Source organism: Eutrigla gurnardus (genome assembly GCF_963514095.1).
Source record: "Eutrigla gurnardus genome assembly, chromosome: 4".
Lineage (NCBI taxonomy): Eukaryota > Metazoa > Chordata > Actinopteri > Perciformes > Triglidae > Eutrigla > Eutrigla gurnardus.
In genome coordinates this window covers 3,588,022-3,608,524 of record NC_139918.1, presented here as the reverse complement: position 1 = coordinate 3,608,524, position 20,503 = coordinate 3,588,022, and the positions used below count along the sequence as shown (strand labels likewise).

At 44.9% G+C, this 20,503-nt stretch overlaps 2 protein-coding genes and 1 long non-coding RNA gene across 3 annotated transcripts in view; 2 read left to right on the top strand and 1 right to left on the bottom strand.

Annotated features, from left to right (window-relative positions):
• Window positions 1–6,444, top strand: part of LOC311012785 (cadherin-12-like) — a 103,330-nt gene extending 96,886 nt beyond the window's left edge. The window contains exon 13 of the mRNA XM_084008432.1: window positions 5,558–6,444. Coding sequence (XP_083864558.1) covers window positions 5,558–6,171 — 614 coding nt within the window. The 3' untranslated portion in view covers window positions 6,172–6,444. The remainder of the gene's footprint in view (window positions 1–5,557) is intronic.
• Window positions 1–20,503, bottom strand: part of LOC311012815 — a 347,190-nt gene that overhangs the window by 249,157 nt on the left and 77,530 nt on the right. The window lies entirely within an intron of this gene.
• The window catches only part of LOC311012405 (uncharacterized protein), a gene marked incomplete at its 5' end in the record, with an annotated part of 61,693 nt that overhangs the window by 34,241 nt on the left and 6,949 nt on the right, over window positions 1–20,503 (top strand). The gene's annotated exons all lie outside the window — the stretch shown is intronic.

Here is a 20,503-nt window from a genome sequence, read left to right as displayed (position 1 = left end):
GTCCCACACTAGAATTGAATGAAAACATTATTCTGAAGAATAATCAGTCATCCCTTCCCTAATATAAATGTAATTTACTATGTCTATCCACCAGAGCATCCACTTGGCTGAAAATCAATATTTCCTTAAAATAATGTGAAAATTATTAATTATGTGATGTATCACTAGAGGGCGTCAACAGCCCATGACAAACCTCTGATCGTCACAGAAGATGTGTAAGTCTCATCTCTGTCTCTGTGACAGAGAATTGCAGTTATATAATCACCTGTTTAATACAGTAAAACTGTGTGTGTGAGAGAGAGAGACATTACAGATAGAGCAGAAGTGAAATTAAAGCAGTGTGAAAGCACTTCTTTATCCTTCATCATGAGGCATGCATGTCAGTCTCTGCCTTTGTGTGCGTGTGTGTGTGTGTGTGTGTGTGTGTGTGTCTGTGTGTGGACTGACAGCATATCTCCCGAGGACATTGTGCCTTCTTTATTGGTGTCCTCCCTCTGTAGAGGGGGAGGATGGCTGAAAGAGGACATAAAGGAGGAGAATGGAGGATGGGCTAATAGCTGGTAACACATAACATCCACCGACATATCTCATGCCCAACACACACACACACACACACACACACACACACACACACACCCCTGTGAGATGCGTTCTGTCTAAAATGACTCCTGGAACTGGTCAGGCTTGTGGTAACAGCCGGTTTTTCCGACATCTGCATTCATTATAAAGGACAAGAGAGTAGAATCGTCGTCTCTTGTGGACAAACAAAGACAATGACGTGTTAATGTTTCCAAGCTTAACTGCAGAGAATTTTAAAAACATTTGGTTAACTTCATACTGAAGTAAACTGTTGGTATCAGGAAGATGCAAAGTATTTTTCGTTTTCTAATGGTATTATTAAGTACTCATATCAATGCTCGGTATCAGCCAGTAATTACATTTAAGTATTTGTACGGTCTAAAAGAAAGTAGCTGCTGGTGGCCAGCTGATCAGTTCAGAGTCATTGTGTCTTCTTTCTCAGTGGAGTTTGGCTCAGTTTGTAATGTTGTTGTAGGATTTCACTCATTACTCCACCAGCTCCTCCCTCAACATGAAATAAATCCTCCTTTAATGCTGACACAACCTTATTCTTCCACCTGCAGCAGCATACTGCACTGACGCTGATCCTGCTGAAACGCCAACTAACGTGTGATTTACTTTCATTGTACAGTATCATTGATTGCTTATTTCTCTGTATTGTGCCTTCACTGCCATGCCCTTCATAAACTATTTTGTGAATTTTGGCGTTAACTGAATCACACAAGCCTTCAGTTAATACATTTCAACCTCTGACCTACAGTACTGTAGCGCCTGATTTTTTTTTTCTGGAACCGTGTTATTTCCTTTTTTACAATCCTCAAGGTGAACCAGACTGTTTTTACAAGTACACACACGTTTTTATTTCCTCCCGCATCATTTTTCTATTAAGTCTTCCAAGGAGCTGAACATGCAGACACATCAACATGGTGTCTTGTGGTCAACCATAATGGTGTCAACCATTAACCCACCTCCTCATCTCCACCGTGACCTGTTTCAGTTTCTGTGCACTGATCTGACTCGTGTGTGTGTGTCTGTGTGTGTGTGTGTGTGTGTGTCTGTGTTGGGCATTAGACATGTCGTTGGATGTTATGCGTTAGAAGCTATTAGCCCATTCTGTGTGTGTGTGTGTGTCAGGAGATCTTTGATTATTAGCCCTCTGACTTGAGTCCATTTCACAGTCCTTCCTTAAGATGGGAGCCAAAGTAAATACATAAAAGTACAATTGTGTTACCAGTCTTTTACACTGAAAAACTCCCGACAAAGAAGTTGAAAACAAAACAATGACAGAGCACAGTTCACGGGGCTAAGAGGCAAAACTGTTGGTCCCTTCACTCTTTATCACAGTTCGCAGCTTGTCTAAAAGCAATGACCAACACCTGTTAAGGCTGCTAATCAGCTGTGGTCTGGGCGTAGGAGGAAGAGGGGGCGGTGGGGCCCTGTGCCTGGGACCCTGGTCTTAATCAGAAAAACACAGCAACCAAAGCTTTGCGTGCATACTAAACAATCATAAAGGAAATCAAAATAAAGGAAAACAGTGTCAATTTCAAACCATAACAAACACAACATGCAATGAAATAAAATAATTCCCAATACGTCTCCATATGACAGTCACAATGGATAACATCAAAGGAAACATGCTACTTTACTGACAAGTCGTGTCTGCACAGCTTTAAACATTTAGACCTGCATCAGAGCGTGTGAGTACCGCATTTTTGGAGTGCTGAGCTGCATTTTATTAGAAAAGGACAGAGCATTACCCTACAGTATGTCCTGAGTGATTCACATTGGAGCCAGCTCTCTGTAAATATGTGGTCTTATTTCATCCAGACAGCAGACAGCCCGGGGTATGCTGGGTAGTATCCTTACGTCCTCGCTGGGTTAGCTTAGCTTCTATCTGAATTTCCTTCCCCCCCGGCTGCTCATCTCAAGGTCCGCCGCTCTTAATCCAATCCCTAAAGGTCCTTCTAGCATGATGATGAGAGTACTCTGTCATATGTCATTCAGTGCTCCAATAATAAATATGAAAAAAACCCAACAAATTAGGACAAACATGGAACAAAGCCCCAACATATATATGCCAAGTTGATTTATCTGACTTAACTCTTTGTCAGTTGTTTGATTAAATGAGGTTAAGCTCCAAATGATTTAGTCCTGAAACTCTTCTCTCTAGTGTGTTTGTTGGGACGGGAAGAGGACAGGAAGTGTGCATGTCTAAGAAAAAAACAGGTTGTGTGAAATAAGCAAGAATTAATCATGCAACAATTATAGCTGAAATTTTAATAGACAACAGAATGTAATATCAGGAAGTTTGTCCCACAGTCTGTCCTTTGAAGAGTTGCAGTAAGCAGCAGCAGTGGTGGCATTGACCAGGTGGAGGTCTAAGCTCATTGATTGTCTGGTTAAAGCGGTCACCTTCGTGTCCCTGCTCCTATTGATTGGACGAGATCACAATATATATTCTAGAAGCTCTATGGTCTAAAAGTCTGTATCTGTAGTTTGTTATTGTGATTATCAAATAGTTCAACAGTGACAGAGAAATAAGACAATCTGGTAACAGTTGGTGCAGCCAAGGCATTCAGGCGCATTTCTGCCATGACAGAGGGGCAAGTTGGTACAAAGTGGGCAATGCAAGGATGTGCATGTATTCCATTAAAGCTGATTGCCGTTTTCAATGTTTTATTAATGTTGCAGTATGTTGTGAAGGGAGGGAGGGTCTTTGGCCATTGGTTCAAGGTTAAGTTACTGTCATTGTACAACATGGTTGTACAACATTCTGTTTGTAGTCCCATTTTTGCTACATAAGAAAAAGAAAACTACATAGTGGGTGTGCTTTGTTTTTTTTAATTTCCTTTGGGCTCTCTCCACCGATGTGACTGAGGCTCCATTTGACTGCAGAGCCAATACATCGGTGACCTTTTTAACTGTGTGTTGTGAACATGCCTCCTACTTTCTGAATAATGAGGCCTTTACATTGCTGACAAATACTGCATCATTGACTTTAGATCAAGTTTTTGTTGGTCAATGGTCGATCGCCTCCCATTTCCTCAAGATATCCACAAGCTCCTGACTTCACTATAAAATGGAGCTGAAACATCACCTCCAGAATCTCTATCTTCTGTATGGTGATGCATTTCCAGTGAAACAGGAGGCAGTTGTGGCTCAGAGGTAGAGCGAATTGAATTGAATTTGGAAGATCAATGATTCAATGCTCCTCCAGTCTGCATGGCAAAGTGTCCTTGGGCAAGATAATAAACCCCAAATCACCCCCAAGGCTGGACCACCGTAGTGTGAAAGTGTGTGAATGTAGACTGAATGTAGTGTGAAGCACCTTGAGTAGTTGAAAAGACTAGAAAAGGTCCAGTTACATAACGTGGATTTGATGGTTGGAAAGATTAGCTCACAACCTTCTCTAGCTCTGATTGATGGATGGACATTACTGGTTGAAATTGGTTAGTACTAGCTGATGAAAGCATGTCATATTTTTTTTTCAGGAAGAAAAACACTTAGAAAATACAAAGAAATTGATCCCCCCCCCCCCCCCCTCCCACCATGGTGAACAATTTGACTGATCAGAATTTGATAAGAAATTTTTTTTTTAAATTCAGCTCAGCTTGACTTTAAGACAAACACACCCAAGGGCACACAGATGCAAGTGGGCGCTGGGCATTGAAATGTTGGTCTGAGATTAGCGATGACAGTGTGTGGTCTGAGCAAAGGCGGTGGAATTACAGGTGAAGGAAGTGGAGAAGGGATCATTCACTATTGAATTTATGCCCATGATGCCGTTTGGCATCAAGGCTGATGAAATTAATATTCCACCTTACATGCACTTTACATCCAGTGTTTATGCTTTTTTTTTTTAAATAGTCCAGCAGTGGTAAGATTGTCAGAGCCTCATCCTCCTTCTTGAAGATGTTGGTGTTGTGATATGCTGTCCTTCATGATGATTAAAAGCAGGTGTGTTTCTCCTTCGGTTCTTGTCTCCGTGCATCTCTACTCGGCTTTACTCTTATATAGAATGTTTGGAAACATGTACAAAGAATGGAAAAGCTGAATAATATCACATTCTCATCTTAAAATGATCCATTCAGAATATCCAAACAGAATGTGATGTTTACATGATACATATTCAGTTTATTAATAATCCGAGGATTTATATTGCACTTTTTTAAGTACTCAAACAAAGTTAACCTTAGATGCTGGACTAATACACATAGAGAATACAAATTAACTTTTTCGGAATTAATTGTAAATTATCTTCAAGCTCACCCTTCTACTCCCATGAGCCCTGTTTAATAACTGAAGTCTTTAAAGAGATTAGTGTATGCCAGAATATGACAGATTAGACCTCACTATCTTAACTATTGATCTGGAGTTACTCTGTTCTCATTTTAGCTTTTCATTTGAAGCACAATTCCTAACTATTTCAAGCTGCACTCATGAATATGTTCAGTAACAATGGGCCAACTGACTACATGCCGTGTGAAAGTGATTGTTTGCAGATACAGAAACAAATGTAATGAACACGCTCTGCTGAACCTCCTGTACACAACGTGCTCAGCACCAAGCAGCAGAAATACAAAGGCAATGACTAGCTGGTGAACACAGTGGAGCGTTTAATGTTCCAGGTTAATTTATGGTTATTGTACAATAGGGTTCCACTAAAATATAGTGTGTAGTCCCATGTTTGATAAATACACACAATAAAAACAAAACTATCACATGTGAAGGTTGGATGATTAATGTGGGAGTCTCTCAGATGCTCTGAAGTCTGCTGGTTCATAGGCCGGGTCCAGGTGAACAAGTCAGTCACGAGTCTCTTGCAGAAGCCGGTGAGTGACTCTGCAGTCCTGACATCGGCAGCGAGCTTGTTCCAACATTGCGTTGCCAAAACAGAGAAGAGTTGTATTATGCATGTATAGCTATTTATCATTTGCATGTATAGATATTGATCATGTATTCTATTTGTGTCTTGCAGTCATGGCAGCATTGTATCTGGGCCAAAGGCACCACAAAAACAAAGACACTCTGATGACATCCAAAGAGGACATCCGCGACAATGTCATCCACTATGACGATGAGGGTGGCGGCGAGGCTGACACTCACGCCTTCGACATGGGCACCCTGCGTCACACGCACTCCCTGTGCAACACACAGTCCCTCCGCACCAACAATCTCGGCCGCACCACCAAGAAGGAGAAGATTGGCTACGGAGACGGCGTCCTGCTGCATCTCAGCAGCCGCTGCGATGACATCAGGTCGCCTGACATTCACCGGCAAACGGCCAGTGTCATCGCAGCCCCGCTCCCTTCGCGCGGCAGAGTTACAGAGGGCGATGCTGAAATAATCAGGGAGTTCATCGCACAGCGGCTGGAGGTGAGCCAGCAAGGCTACGCCGCCCCCCCCTATGATTCACTGGCCACGTACGCCTACGAGGGTGACGGCTCAGTGGCAGGCTCACTCAGCTCCATAGAGGAGTCGTGGGTCATTGACGACACCGGGGATTTTAGCTCCCTTGGTGACTGGGGACAGCCATTCAAAACACTGGCTAGCATCCTGGACAGACAGCCGCCTCTGACTGAGGACAGGTGAGAGGACGCTAGACAGCAGAGAGACATTGGGAAAATAGTTTTCTAGACATGTTTTTTGAACTGTGAAAGGCTAGAACAATGAGAGGACTTTGTAGAAAGACGTCAGTAGTAGAGGTAGTAGATCGGACTGGTTAGCTAGAGAGCAGTCGAGCTACAGCTGTGTGAAAAGGTAAACCTGATAGCTCCTCAAAGTGCCTGAGGCTCTATATGTTTACATGTATTTTATTGTTGCTGAATAAAAATGTCTTCATCTAATGTTGTTTGAACATCAGATCTCATCAGAACTTTTCTGAACAGTACTTCAATGTTTGTTTACTGCAGTCAGTCAGTTCATGATTCTGGTGGTGCTCTAAAGGTGCGTTCACACCAACCAACACGTTGCATCACTCGCAGTCACTCACACGTATCCTAATCACTATCACTGGGCTGCACGGTGTGTTGTGGTTAGCTGTCGCCTCACAGTGAGAGGGTTAGAGTTTGAGTCCCAGTTCGGGTTCAGGTTCCTTTCTGTGTGGAGTTTGCATGTTCTCACCTTGTAAGTGTGGGTTCTCTCCGGCTTCTCCGGCTTCCTTCCACAGTCCAAAGACATGCAGGATGGGGACCTGTCTGTCTCTACATGTCAGCCCTGTGATAGACTGGTTACCTGTCTGTCTCTACATGTCAGCCCTGTGATAGACTGGTTACCTGTCTGTCTCTACATGTCTCCCTGTGATAGACTGGTTACCTGTCTGTCTCTACATGTCAGCCCTGTGATAGACTGGTTACCTGTCTGTCTCTACATGTCTCCCTGTGATAGACTGGTCACCTGTCTGTCTCTACATGTCTCCCTGTGATAGACTGGTTACCTGTCTGTCTCTACATGTCAGCCCTGTGATAGACTGGTTACCTGTCTGTCTCTACATGTCTCCCTGTGATAGACTGGTTACCTGTCTGTCTCTACATGTCAGCCCTGTGATAGACTGGTTACCTGTCTGTCTCTACATGTCAGCCCTGTGATAGACTGGTTACCTGTCTGTCTCTACATGTCAGCCCTGTGATATACTGGTTACCTGTCTGTCTCTACATGTCTCCCTGTGATAGACTGGTTACCTGTCTGTCTCTACATGTCAGCCCTGTGATAGACTGGTTACCTGTCTGTCTCTACATGTCTCCCTGTGATAGACTGGTTACCTGTCTGTCTCTACATGTCAGCCCTGTGATAGACTGGTTACCTGTCTGTCTCTACATGTCAGCCCTGTGATAGACTGGTTACCTGTCTGTCTCTACATGTCTCCCTGTGATAGACTGGTTACCTGTCTGTCTCTACATGTCAGCCCTGTGATAGACTGGTTACCTGTCTGTCTCTACATGTCTCCCTGTGATATACTGGTTACCTGTCTGTCTCTACATGTCTCCCTGTGATAGACTGGTCACCTGTCTGTCTCTACATGTCAGCCCTGTGATAGACTGGTTACCTGTCTGTCTCTACATGTCAGCCCTGTGATAGACTGGTTACCTGTCTGTCTCTACATGTCAGCCCTGTGATATACTGGTTACCTGTCTGTCTCTACATGTCTCCCTGTGATAGACTGGTTACCTGTCTGTCTCTACATGTCAGCCCTGTGATAGACTGGTTACCTGTCTGTCTCTACATGTCTCCCTGTGATAGACTGGTTACCTGTCTGTCTCTACATGTCAGCCCTGTGATAGACTGGTTACCTGTCTGTCTCTACATGTCAGCCCTGTGATAGACTGGTTACCTGTCTGTCTCTACATGTCTCCCTGTGATAGACTGGTTACCTGTCTGTCTCTACATGTCAGCCCTGTGATAGACTGGTTACCTGTCTGTCTCTAAATGTCTCCCTGTGATAGACTGGTTACCTGTCTGTCTCTACATGTCAGCCCTGTGATAGACTGGTTACCTGTCTGTCTCTACATGTCAGCCCTGTGATAGACTGGTTACCTGTCTGTCTCTACATGTCAGCCCTGTGATATACTGGTTACATGTCTGTCTCTACATGTCTCCCTGTGATAGACTGGTTACCTGTCTGTCTCTACATGTCAGCCCTGTGATAGACTGGTTACCTGTCTGTCTCTACATGTCTCCCTGTGATAGACTGGTTACCTGTCTGTCTCTACATGTCAGCCCTGTGATAGACTGGTTACCTGTCTGTCTCTACATGTCAGCCCTGTGATAGACTGGTTACCTGTCTGTCTCTACATGTCTCCCTGTGATAGACTGGTTACCTGTCTGTCTCTACATGTCTCCCTGTGATAGACTGGTTACCTGTCTGTCTCTACATGTCAGCCCTGTGATAGACTGGTTACCTGTCTGTCTCTACATGTCTCCCTGTGATAGACTGGTTACCTGTCTGTCTCTACATGTCAGCCCTGTGATAGACTGGTTACCTGTCTGTCTCTACATGTCTCCCTGTGATATACTGGTTACCTGTCTGTCTCTACATGTCTCCCTGTGATAGACTGGTCACCTGTCTGTCTCTACATGTCAGCCCTGTGATAGACTGGTTACCTGTCTGTCTCTACATGTCAGCCCTGTGATAGACTGGTTACCTGTCTGTCTCTACATGTCAGCCCTGTGATATACTGGTTACCTGTCTGTCTCTACATGTCTCCCTGTGATAGACTGGTTACCTGTCTGTCTCTACATGTCAGCCCTGTGATAGACTGGTTACCTGTCTGTCTCTACATGTCTCCCTGTGATAGACTGGTTACCTGTCTGTCTCTACATGTCAGCCCTGTGATAGACTGGTTACCTGTCTGTCTCTACATGTCAGCCCTGTGATAGACTGGTTACCTGTCTGTCTCTACATGTCTCCCTGTGATAGACTGGTTACCTGTCTGTCTCTACATGTCAGCCCTGTGATAGACTGGTTACCTGTCTGTCTCTAAATGTCTCCCTGTGATAGACTGGTTACCTGTCTGTCTCTACATGTCAGCCCTGTGATAGACTGGTTACCTGTCTGTCTCTACATGTCAGCCCTGTGATAGACTGGTTACCTGTCTGTCTCTACATGTCAGCCCTGTGATATACTGGTTACCTGTCTGTCTCTACATGTCTCCCTGTGATAGACTGGTTACCTGTCTGTCTCTACATGTCAGCCCTGTGATAGACTGGTTACCTGTCTGTCTCTACATGTCTCCCTGTGATAGACTGGTTACCTGTCTGTCTCTACATGTCAGCCCTGTGATAGACTGGTTACCTGTCTGTCTCTACATGTCAGCCCTGTGATAGACTGGTTACCTGTCTGTCTCTACATGTCTCCCTGTGATAGACTGGTTACCTGTCTGTCTCTACATGTCTCCCTGTGATAGACTGGTTACCTGTCTGTCTCTACATGTCAGCCCTGTGATAGACTGGTTACCTGTCTGTCTCTACATGTCAGCCCTGTGATAGACTGGTTACCTGTCTGTCTCTACATGTCAGCCCTGTGATAGACTGGTTACCTGTCCAGGGTGTACCCTGCCTTCGCACAATTCGCTGGTGGGATCTGCTCCAGCCCCCCCCCCCCCCACACACACACGCTTAACCCTTAACAGGATAAGCTGTAATAATAAATAATACATTTGTAATGCATTTTTCATTGTTAAAAACAATCTCAAGGTGCTGCAGAGTAAAACAAAAAGAAATTGAATTGAAAAAAAGAATTGGATTAAGCACAGCACAGAAAGAGCACGTTTACTAAAATGCTTTTTTTTTTAAATAAAGGTTTTGTCAGGCTTGGACAAGGAGGAAGGATTCAGATGCAGGGCAGAGACAGGGTAAACAGGCTTTTTAGTGATGGGCAAATGATACCGAGGCTTTGGAGCTTGTGTCGCTCTTCCTGAAGCGGAGTGGTTCGAACCTCTGTGTCGGAGCTTGTATCAAACACCAGCGTCACGTGACCGAAGCACTAAAGTGCTTCATTGCTTCAAAATGTTTCGAAGCGTTTCACTGGCTCATAGTGTGCCAGTGCGTGTCATTGGCTCATAGTGTGTGTCAGTGCGTTTTATTGGCTCGTAGTGTTCATGCCTCGTGAGCCAGAAGAGGAGCAGACTGAAGCCTGCCACAGTGGAAAAAAATCTATTTCTTAATACAAACCTGTGAAGATTAAAAACCTGTCTGTTCTGTGCGTTAACATTCCTCCTCGACCATACAACTTCTCCTATGACAAACTATTATCTGGACTCTGGTGTAAAACACTTTAGATACATACCATGATCAAATAAATAAACCCTTAACCAACATTTAACCCTTCATATCATTTAGATGTATCCGTTGGCTTAATCTGGGATGTTTTACAGTATGGGCAAGTATGAATGAACAAAACACGTAAATGACCACACAGTCTTTTCTAAACTTTTATTGTTGACATGGGATTGAAACGGTGTCAGAGCTTCAGTCGCGCTCTTGAGAGGTTGCTATGGCTTCAGTTGTCCACCAGATGTCACCATCACTGGAGCGTTGAAGCTTTGAATCTTTTTCAACACAATTGCTAGGAAAGCCTCAGTGCTTCATAAGGCTTCACTTGCCCACCACTAAGGCTTTTATTCTAAAAAAAAAAAAAAAAAGAACAAACAAAAGATCGCTCCACGGGGAGAAAAACAAGACTGACAGCTATAAACATAAAACTACAAATGAAAAAATACCAACTTGGCAAGGCTATGGACCATGGCTGGAGGATCTTGACATCACGTAAGACGAAAACGCACTGGCCCAAGACAAAGGGAGACGCAGACTTAAATACACAGAGGGATAATGGGCAACAGGTGGAGACAATCAGGAATCAGGGATGACATCAGATCAGGGACACATGAGGAAGGACAAGTGACCTGAAACGAGAGGGGAGTTACTCTTCAAAATAAAACAGGAAGTTCACGAGACAAAAACCCAGACAAGACAAACCTCACAGTGGTGTGCCAGGTTAACAGGCCCTTCTCAAAAGAATTAGTGTATTGTGGAGCAATCAGGGAGCGGCTGAGCTGAAAGCCCGATCCCCCATAGTGCAGAGGTTGGTCCTGGAAACCCATTCCATGAAGCTCTCTACAAACTGTTCTTGAGCTAATCTGAAGGCCACATGAAGTTTGGAGGTCTGTAGTGATTGACTGCAGAAATTTGGTGACCTCTGCGCACTATGTGCCTCAGCATCCGCTGAACCTGCTGTCCTGCTGTCATTTTACGTGGTCTACCACTTCTTGGCTGAGTTGCTGTCGTTCCCAATCACTTACACTTTGTTATAATCGCACTGACAGTTGACTGTGGAATATTAAGGATTGAGGAAATTTCATGACTGGACTTGTTGCACAGGTGGCATCCTATCACAGTACCAGGATATATATATATTAGGGCTGTCAAAGTTAACGCGTTAATAACGCGTTAACGCAACATCCTCTTAACGGCGTTAATTTTTTTAACGCGCGATTAACGCTCGGTATTAAAAAAAAAAAAAACGCGCATTGTATGATTTATGGCCGTCGGTGGCACCTGTAGTCTTGATCCAGAGGGAAGGTGCGCGTCCACAGGCAGCGGTGTTTCCCCGCGTCCCATTCATTGTATTCTGGTAGCGTTGCGGCGAATGTCGAGAGACGGCGCGCGAGTTGGCCGCTCCTCGAGTATAAGTCGAATCTACTTTATGCTAATCAGAGGCGCCGGGCTCGACTCGCCGCCTCGGGAACGCTCGCGAACGCTCGCAAAAATATGTTGTTTGAAGGAGAGCGCCTGTCAATCATCCTCTAGTGGCAGCCCACCAAGCGTGCAATACTGGGAAGCGGCGCGTCCACACACGTTTAAAATCGATTTGTGAACGGCAAATTCACCTTCAAAAGACTGCCGGATGGTTCAGTCGATAAGACCAAAGTCATCTGCGCGTACTGTGGGTATGAAATGAGCTACCATAGAAGCACGTCCAGTCTGAGATATCACTTGCAAGCCAATGCACTTATATCCTAACTGTACTTATCTCCTGTTACACTATCTCCTGTGACATGTTCACTTTAATTGTTTGTGATATATTCTTATAACCCTGTTTTGATCCCATGTTTTGGTAAGGGGATATTTGAAGTGTTAAATAAATATTTTCATAAATCAAGTATATTTGCCCTTATGTTGTTAAAAGTATTAAGAATATGAAAAAAATTCATTAAAGTACATTTAGAAGAAAAAAAAATGTGCTAAAAAAAATGCGATTAATTTGCGATTAATCGCGAGTTAACTATGGACAAAATGCGATTAATCGCGATTAAAAAAATCAATCTTTTGACAGCCCTAATATATATATATATATATATATACACATCCTATCACAGTACCACGCTGGAATTCACTGAGCTCCTGAGAGCGACTCATTCTTTCACAATTTTTTGTATACACCTGTGGCCATGGAACACCTGATTTCAATTATTTGGATGGGTGAGTGAATACAATTGGCAATATAGTGTATGTTTAATGTGGGTGTCAAATGTGAGATTTGTGTCAAATTTTACACCGAAGTTAGTGACTGTTTGTGATAGAGGCATGTTTCGACCAGAGAAGGTGGTGTGGGTTATGGGAGATGACTGAATATGCTGTGGTGTGCCAACAAAAATAGCTTCTGTTTTGGAGCTATTTAGCTGAAGGAATATTCCTTTCTTTATCTCCTCAAGGCAGGAGCTCAGTTATGATGATGATGATGATGATGATGATGACAACGATGATGACAGTGAGGCTGATGAGAATGGGTCTGTCCTTATATAAAGTTGTGTGTCATCATCCTAGCACTTGAAAGCTATTCAATGCTGGCTGATGATGCGGCCCAGGGTAAGAGTGTAAAGGGTGGGGCCGAAAACAGACCCTTGAGCGACACCATAGGTGACAATGTGTGTCTCAGATGTTGCGTCTCCCAAGGAGACGTATTCTGTTCTTCCAGACAGGTAGGACTGGAACCAGCTCAGGACGGAGTCAGGGAGTCCTATGGTGTTATGGAGGCACTGAAGGAGGATTATACACTACTCACAAAAAGTTAGGGACATTTGGTTTTCGGGTGAAATTTACGGAAAATGTAAAGAGTTCACACTACAGTGACATTATATCATGAAAGTAGGGCATTAAAGTAGAAGCATGCAATGGTGATTTCCTCATCTCAAACTATTTATTGAAACAAAAGCCAGTGGCAGTGGTGGATATACCACAACAAAACATGTCAACGCCTCAAAAACTTGTCATGTGACCAAAGGACGTCCACTTCTCTGCCTTTCTGGCACTCTTCCGGTCTCTCTGTGTCTCTGTAGCAACCTGCTGATGACAGCGTGTGACACTCTAAGCTCATTGGCCACTTCCCTCTGACAACATCCTGTTTGAAGCCTCGCAATGGTGAGGTACCGTAGATCACTTGTTAGGTGTCATCTTGGTCTCATGATTTCAAAATGTGAACAGCGTGATGAAGAGGACCAAAAATACCAATTCTAATTGTAGTAGTCTATTAGTACTGGAACAATGAACAGTTGTACATGTGCATTCAAAAGTTTATATAAGGGGAGGTTGGAGATGGGCCTTTAGTAGGAGAGGATTTCTGGATCTACGTAGGGTTTCTAGAGGGGTCTGATGACAGCAGTTTTGAGAGCAGATGGAACATAACCAGCCTGGAGTGAGTGGTTGATGACTTGGGTGATGAGGGGACTTAAAGCGCAGAGGTTTAATTTTACCAGGGTTGTAGGAAAGGGGTCCAGGACACAGGTAGAAGGTTTCATCCTGGTGATGATGTCCTCAGTCTGTTGCTGCGAGATGTCCGTGAAGCAGTTGAGAAGCTGGAGAATCCCAGGCTGTGGGTCAACAGTAGGAATAGACAGAGCAGGGGAGCTGGAGAGCCAAGAGTGGATGGTTTGATTTTTGTCCTGAAGAGACTGATGAAGCTGTTGCACTGCTCTTCTGTGGTTCTGAGGGTCTGCAGCTTGAGAAGATGTTTGATGGTGGAGAAAAGCTGCTTGGAGTGTCCAGGACTTTTATTTATGATGCCGGAGAAATGTGACCGTGCTTTGCTAAGTGACTTTGAGTCGGCCTTTTGATGTTGTTGATAGGCCTCTCTGTGAACAGTGAGTCCAGATTTCGAACACGCTCAGCTGCTTTCATGCTCCGTAGCTCTGAAGTGAACCAGTGCTGTAAAGATCTGTTTTCATGACTAAATACAGTTTAAATTCTCTAAACATTTGTGAATTTGAGTTTACATGCAAGGCAGAGATATGTGGGCTAACGATTAGCATTAGCAATTAGCTGAAAGGGACAGTGCTACTCTTCACAAAAACTCCTCTCTACAGTCCAAATTCAATGTCAATAGCCGGGTTTCAACCTGTAGAGGGCAGTCACTACATTTATGACACACTATTCAAATACGTTGTCCTTAAATGTCCAGATTTGGACCTGATGGTTTGTGTTGCCTGAGTACTCTCTAACTTAAACAACTGTGGCTCAGCTGTAGCTCAGAGGTCCTCTTCCAATCGGAAGATCGGCGGTTTGAATCCCGGTTCCCTCAGTCCACATGCCGAAACCCCAAATTGCCCCTGAAGCCTGAACCATCTGTGTGTGAATAAGTTAGATGACATTAGCTCATCTGCCATCAGTGTGTGAATGGGTGAATGTAGACTGAACGTAGTGTAAAGAGCCTTGAGAAGTTAAAAATGCTAGAAAAGCTCTTTAGAAATGCAGGTCTATTGTAATTCTCCAGATAAATCATCTCTCCTTTCTAACACCAGCACTCCATCTCACAGTCTTTGACTGTGAGAAAACCTGTCAGGAGGATTCATAAAGAGTGTATGACACTCCCAGTGGGACCAAGACATTACTCTGAGGCAAATATAAACAGTTAACAGTCGGGAGACCACTTTGTTTGTCCTTCGGAAAATGGGCAATTTTCTATGTGCCTACCTGTCTATGTGCATCACATCCATCTTCTCGTGTGTGCCTGCTGTGATGGAAAATAGATTTTGTTGATTGCTGTTGTTGGGGTTGTAGCAGGAGCAGATTTGGTTATCAACAGTTAACTATCAATATCAATATGATTATCGGTATTAATAATTATATTTAATATATTATCATGATATAATCATGAATAAACGGGGCACCACCCTGGGATCAGGGAAAAGATAACCTAAAACTGTATTCAGTCTCAATATAAAGGTTTTATACTCACATGCATCATCGTGATCATTGGCATAGGAGTACAAAACCAATCGAACAATTAAAAAGGCGTGAAATTCAAGCACTAGCCTTCACAACCTGCTGTTATCCAGTGACATATACACAGCAAGCACAAGAGACCGCTAGTTATAATATAATAAGATTTATTAAAATCAGTAATAATGATCACAATCAATAACACTGCAATTAACAAAGCCTTATTACCTAACTACCTAACACACAAAGCTAAGCTTAAACAAAGGGAGATACACACGTGGAGTGTGTGTGTGCGTATGTGTGTGTGTGCGTGCGTGTGCGTGCGTGTGTGTGTGTGTGCGTGCGTGCGTGTCGAGAGAGAGAGAGAGAGAGATAGAGAGAGTGGGAGAAATGGCTATGGGCGGCCACCGGATGGAGCTATTCCTCGCAGCGTTCAGGGGCGGAGCCACTGAGGTTCGATGGGGTAGCGAGAGAGAGAGAGAGGTGGAGCTATTCGTATGTAGCGTTCAGGGGCGGAGCCACTGAGGTCTGACGGAGTAGCGAGAGAGAGAGAGAGAGAGAGATAGCCGTATGTACCTAGCGTCCGCCGGGAACAGCTGGCTTAGGACACGTGTGTGCGGCGTGTATGTGTGTGTGTGTTAGCGGGACACAAACAAAGAGAGAGAGGATGCGCGAGCGATATTCGGAGGGACAGAAAGCGTGCCGTTATCACACGGGCTCGCGTGAATGAACTGGCGTTTATTCCGCGAGACCGGTCTTTTAACTGATAGTAGAGGCTTTCTGAGCTCGCGAATATGGCGGAGGTTAGTCGAAAACACTGTTACAGAAATCAACCCAGCTGCGTGGGTACACGAACAGTATTCAAATACAGCAGCACATGAACCAACGGACTCGGCGGTCCGCGATCAGAACTTAAAACACATTCACAAGAATTACAAGCATATCCTACACTATCACTTGTGTCTCTGCCCAGACTGATAGCCTCTTACTGGTATCGTTGCGTAAGACGATGACGGCGTTCCGTAACGGCGGTGGTTCGTGAGTCCCCGGCGTCAGCGGGGGACGTGATGAGTCGGCTTCGTCCAGACGAGAGCGGATTTAGTCAGCTTACTTCAGACAGCGTCTGGTAGCTGGAAGGCAGGAACCGGCTTGGTTCCTCTTGTTGCAACGGTGCGCTGCGGGGCCGTGTCCACCTCCTGTTGGTGGAGGGGTCGCCTCCCGTGGCAACGTGGTGTTGCGATGGAAGCGCTGGAACCAGCGCCCGGGTAGGAGTGGGAGCCAGAGAGTAAGAGTGAATAAGAGAGCGTTCTCCGGGCGGCTTCGGTTTATAAAGCTCAGGCCGCTCCAGGGGACCCCCCGGGGTTCCCTGAAGATGTCAGCCAATAGGGCACTGGTTATGTGGTGTCGCATCTCTCACCTGGGTGAGATGTGAAACTAAAATGGCGGTGTAGTTTTTATTCCCTTTGTCCTGGCCACATGTGTAGGCTTCTGTAGGCCGCATTGTGTAGTCCTTCTAGTGAGGTCCCAACAGTCCCCCTTTTGGTCTGAAGGTTGAGGTGTGGGACGCAACCTTCGGAGCAACATAAGGGCCGAACCGTCCATGTATTCCTTGACACATGTGGGAGTCCAAACAGTCTGTATATTCCATGGAAAAGAGGTTAAACAGTCATTCAGGTTAAAGTCCATAACTTGATGGAGGCATTGTCTGGGCAGAGATTGAGGCAAGGTCTGGGCAGAGATTTCTACGGTCTGGGCAGAGATTTCTAACCATCTAACCTATATCAAACATCTGCTAAGACACAATTTTCACAAACATCAACATTGTCATTACACTCAGGTAGTTTCAAACAGGACACACCCCAACTATGAAACGGAACGAAGGAGGAAAAGGAAAGTGAGGAAAAGGAGAAGGGGTTAGTGGTCGTTTGGTTTACTCCTGGAGAAGATTTAAGTTAGCCATATTTACTATGTTGTGGCTCAGGGCTGTAACGCTCCATGTAGCCAGAAACAGAGGAAATGTCAGAGGCGCTGTCATTATCTGAGTTGTCATGTTTGTACACTGCTGGTTCACGTGACTGGGACAGAATTTCGGAGTAGGGCTTCCTACTACTTCTGTGTGAATGCCCATCTCGACGCAGTTGGTGGGCATGTCGGTGATGCTCAGTATCCCCACGCCGTCTCTTACCAGGCTTCTGGGGGGAGTTTAGTGATGGTTGGGTCGCGTCACGCCATAGCGCTATCGTTTTTATCAGCTTCTCGATGGGGTCGCTTGGATCCCTATCTTCGTCAGTTTGGGAGTTTGTCTGATTCCAGGGGCGTGCTGGCCGCTCACCCCCTTTCGCGCTGTTATGAGGGCTCTGCTTTAAGGCGGCGGATGTTTGGGAGTTACTCTCGTTCCTTGGTTTTGTCTGATTCCTGGGGCGTGCTGGCCGCTCACCCCCTTTCGCGCTGTTATGGGGGCTATGCTTTGAGGCGGCAGATGTTTCGGACGCAGATGTGTCGAAGTTAGCGGGCTGGCTTTTAAGTTTGCACGCTAAGTGGGTTTCCCAAGCCATCTGTGCGTAATTACGAATCTCTTGCATGGAGAGTCGATGTGTCCTGAAGTGTATGGTGGCATCGTAGCGCACACTTTCGTGTAGGTTATGCAGGAAGAGGGCCTTGAAGGCAGGCTCTTCCTCCACTCCTGGGGAGTTACGGCCCTGAGCATAGGCGGCCCTGAAGCGCCAATAGTACTCCGTGGGTGATTCCTGCTCCTCATGTACGACGGCGAGGGCACTGATCGTAGCGGCGGCGGGATCCCAGTCCCGGCTATACTCCTTCCGGAGTGCTGCACAAAGTCTGGGGTATCGGTCCTGGGTTCTGGGTGCAAGTGTTCCTATGAAACTGCGGACATGTCTGGTTGTGGTCTTCCCGACTAGTCTGAGCTTCTCCCGTGAGGAGGCATGGGGGAGGTCAATCAGGAGTCTGTCTAACTCTCTCAAATATTCGTCAATATTATGGTTCGAGTTGTCGGGATCAAAATGTTGAATATCTTTAGCCATGCTCTCAAGCTCTTCAAAGCGGAAGCGCTGTGGCGTCCTTTCTGGTGAAGGCGAGACTAAGCTAGGTTGAGGAGGCGCGTCGCAAATTACAGGTTTGTTCCAAAGATAGGAAGATTTTGGAGGAGAACTTGTGTAAGTTCCACTGCTGGTTTCTTCGCTGTCTGTGTCGGAGCAATGGGAAGCTGCGTAGCCGTTACCGCTATCTCTCAGTGGAGTTTGTCTTAAGGACTTTGTGTCCGCTGGTAACTGTTCCCATCTTCTGCATGGCGGGGGAGTCGTATTTTCACTACAAAAAGAGTGGGAGTCGGAGAAGCCTGAATCACACTGACTGGCCGAGTCGGCTGAGGGAGGACATTCTGGTTTAGACTTCGACCACCTGTTCTTGTAGGACAAAAACTGGGACTCTGCGGTGTGCAGGACATCTAAATAACGCATGGCTCTCATGTCTGCTGCTTGAGCGTCGTGGAGGTGACAAGCACTTTGCTCCTCTAGTGCTACCACTTTTTTCTCTAGGGCAGATTTACTCTGAACCAAGAGACAGGTTTGTTTGTAGAAAGTCAGTAGCAAGCATTTTAACAATGGACCCTTGGATGATGTTACTTCATCAGATCTGCTGTTCAGTAACACGTTGATCTCCTCTTGGCACTCACTGAGATTTAGTTTGTGCAAAAACTCAGAGTAGCCTGTCTGAAGGCTCTGTGCCACAGATGAGATGAACTGTTCACAAAAGGTCTCCATTGTGTCTGGAGAGAAAGGAGGGGGGTTATGCAAATCACCTGATAAGGTGACTGGCGGTTCTCTTTTAGAGAGGTCAGCTTCACGCTCTAATGATTCTATACAGCAACTCAGACTTACTGTAGGCTGCTTACTTAATTCTTTGCCAAAGGCACGCTAACTGAAATGCACGACAGGAACAGTTAGGGAATTATTTTGAAATTTTAACTCGAGCTAGAACCCGTGGTGGAAATAGCAAGGTACAATTTCAACGTTCACAGAGTCGGTGCACTCTGTGGCTCTATTCTCTGCTCTACTTCTAGTAAAGGGAGAATACGGTGGCTTTACTTGTTCGGTGTTAATCGCAAGAAAAAAGAATGTATTTGTTGTTATACTGATGTGGGTGCACAGGTGAGCTGCGTCGACCTGTGACTTACAATGGAAATGTTAGTACTCTTCTACAGCCTGTGGACTGTCAATGAGGTGTCTCTAGCACCTCTGGTGAGTAATAACAGTGTTATAACGCGTCTTAGTATCCCTAACCCTGTGTTTGTTAGTATTGTTGTCAAACAATAAATGGCTAATCACAACATGCATATGCAACCCTCGACTGTATTTGCTTGGCAAATAGCAACAGGGAGCAAACAAATCGATCCTTGAACATCGATTTCTAAACAATGATATCAATAACAACAATTCCTATTATTGTTATTATTACTATAATTCTCAGGTTATTGTGCATAAATCTCTGGATAAAGCTGGTTTAAGAAGGCCTCACACGGGGCGTCATTTATGTTGGGGTTGTAGCAGGAGCAGATTTGGTTATCAACAGTTAACTATCAATATCAATATGATTATCGGTATTAATAATTATATTTAATATATTATCATGATATAATCATGAATAAACGGGGCACCATCCTGGGATCAGGGAAAAGATAACCTAAAACTGTATTCAGTCTCAATATGAGGGTTTTATACTCACATGCCAATCATCGTGATCATTGGCATAGGAGTACAAAACCAATCGAACAATTAAAAAGGCGTGAAATTCAAGCACTAGCCTTCACAACCTGCTGTTATCCAGTGACATATACACAACAAGCACAAGAGACCGCTAGTTATAATATAATAAGATTTATTAAAATCAGTAATAATGATCACAATCAATAACACTGCAATTAACAAAGCCTTATTACCTAACTACCTAACACACAAAGCTAAGCTTAAACAAAGGGAGATACACACGTGGAGTGTGTGTGTGCGTATGTGTGTGTGTGCGTGCGTGTGCGTGCGTGTGCGTGCGTGCGTGTCGAGAGAGAGAGAGAGAGAGAGGGAGAGATGGCTATGGGCGGCCACCGGATGGAGCTATTCCTCGCAGCGTTCAGGGGCGGAGCCACTGAGGTTCGATGGGGTAGCGAGAGAGAGAGAGGGGTGGAGCTATTCGTATGTAGCGT